Raw genomic sequence first — 1,493 nt, forward strand, 5'->3', positions numbered from 1 at the left:
TTGACGCTCAGATTTTAATTAATGTAAATTTTACACTGAAAATGAAACTAATTAATTCCTCATAAATTTCTATTCCAGTTCAGTTAGGTATACATGTATGAAAGAGAGAGAGAATGGAGAATGGTGGGTGTGTGAAATTAATGTATTTATATATGGATGTATAACCTTCCACAATATTGGGTTTCTTAGAATGGTGTATATAAATTTTCAGGTAATTTATATCAATACATAAAAAGTAAATATGCTTATGGAGACATTTTGAGTTAAATAATTGTATTGAAACTCCATGACAACACACAATAGAACTTTATACTCCTATTTTCTTTTATTATTAGTATATTGCAACTTAACATCCTGTGAGTTTGAATTATCAATATGTTTTATTTAAAAGTATCAGTATTCAGTGTAACTATGTATTTTTATTTAGAATAAATACTTGATTTAATTTACTATTTATGGAGGATTTCAGATTCTATTTTTATAATTTGCTTTTTACCTAAATACAGATATATATAAATGTATGAGTCAGGGTAAAGACAAGCAGAACAAAAGTAACCAAGTTGTCCATGATTTTGTAAACTGTAATTTTTCTGGTTTCATTTGTTTTCGTTATTTTTCTTTTATTATTGCATGCTGTTTTGTATTGACTGCTTTGTTTATTTCTTACAGGATGCCTGTGCCCCCAGCCATGCTGCGTGGTGGGCGGGGAGGGGGTCGAGGGGGCGGCCGCAGTGACTATGGTAAGTGGTGGAACTATTACAACTATTACTGGGGTCCAAGACCACAAAAGAACACAGGATACAACTATTACTGGAATAACTACAGTTGGTACTATTGAGTTGCTCATCAACATGGGACCATAACATCATGTATTGTAATGATAATTTTCAAACAATGGTGCTGAGAGTTGTAAATAATGACAGTCCCAGTGATAATGCTGTGCTTGTTTATATTGCCATTTTGAATTACAAGCCTAATTGATCTCACTCCTTTTAGGGGAGTGTCGTTTACTCCTGTTTATAGCCACTGTTGACAACCTCTACTTAAGAACTTTATTTTTTGGACAAAGTGATAGACTAGACATTAAGGTACAGGGACAGGCCCCTGTATTAATGGTATAGGCAAATTGAGCTTAATATTGCTCCTCAATATTTAACTGTATATGCATGGATTGGCTTGTTTTGTTTGTCATTTTTCTTATGTTATCATATTGGCGACACCTGCTGAGAGTAGTTATGTATGAAATGTTATGTTAACTAAAATTGAAGACTTGCCCTGTATCATAATACATGATAAGAATAAACTAGTTGTCATGGAATTGAATTGCTCTTCTTCCCTTCATCTTCCTGGCCCCAATTGCTTTTCAGAGGTACCTGGTAGTGGTCCTTTGAATATGCAGTTTGTGTGCAATGGTCTCTTGACACTCTGGCTTACCCGTTGCCTTCCTTAGTTCAAAGTATCTTGTGTACAGAATACACACTTGTTTTAAAAAG

At 33.7% G+C, this 1,493-nt stretch overlaps 1 protein-coding gene across 1 annotated transcript in view; it reads left to right on the plus strand.

Moving 5' to 3' along the window:
* The window catches only part of LOC119589145 (heterogeneous nuclear ribonucleoprotein R-like), a gene marked incomplete in the record, with an annotated part of 129,871 nt that overhangs the window by 123,376 nt on the left and 5,002 nt on the right, over nt 1-1,493 (plus strand). Inside the window, 1 exon segment of the mRNA XM_037937721.1 lies at nt 670-740. Coding sequence (XP_037793649.1) covers nt 670-740 — 71 coding nt within the window.

Source organism: Penaeus monodon, chromosome 25 (genome assembly GCF_015228065.2).
Source record: "Penaeus monodon isolate SGIC_2016 chromosome 25, NSTDA_Pmon_1, whole genome shotgun sequence".
NCBI classification, from domain to species: domain Eukaryota; kingdom Metazoa; phylum Arthropoda; class Malacostraca; order Decapoda; family Penaeidae; genus Penaeus; species Penaeus monodon.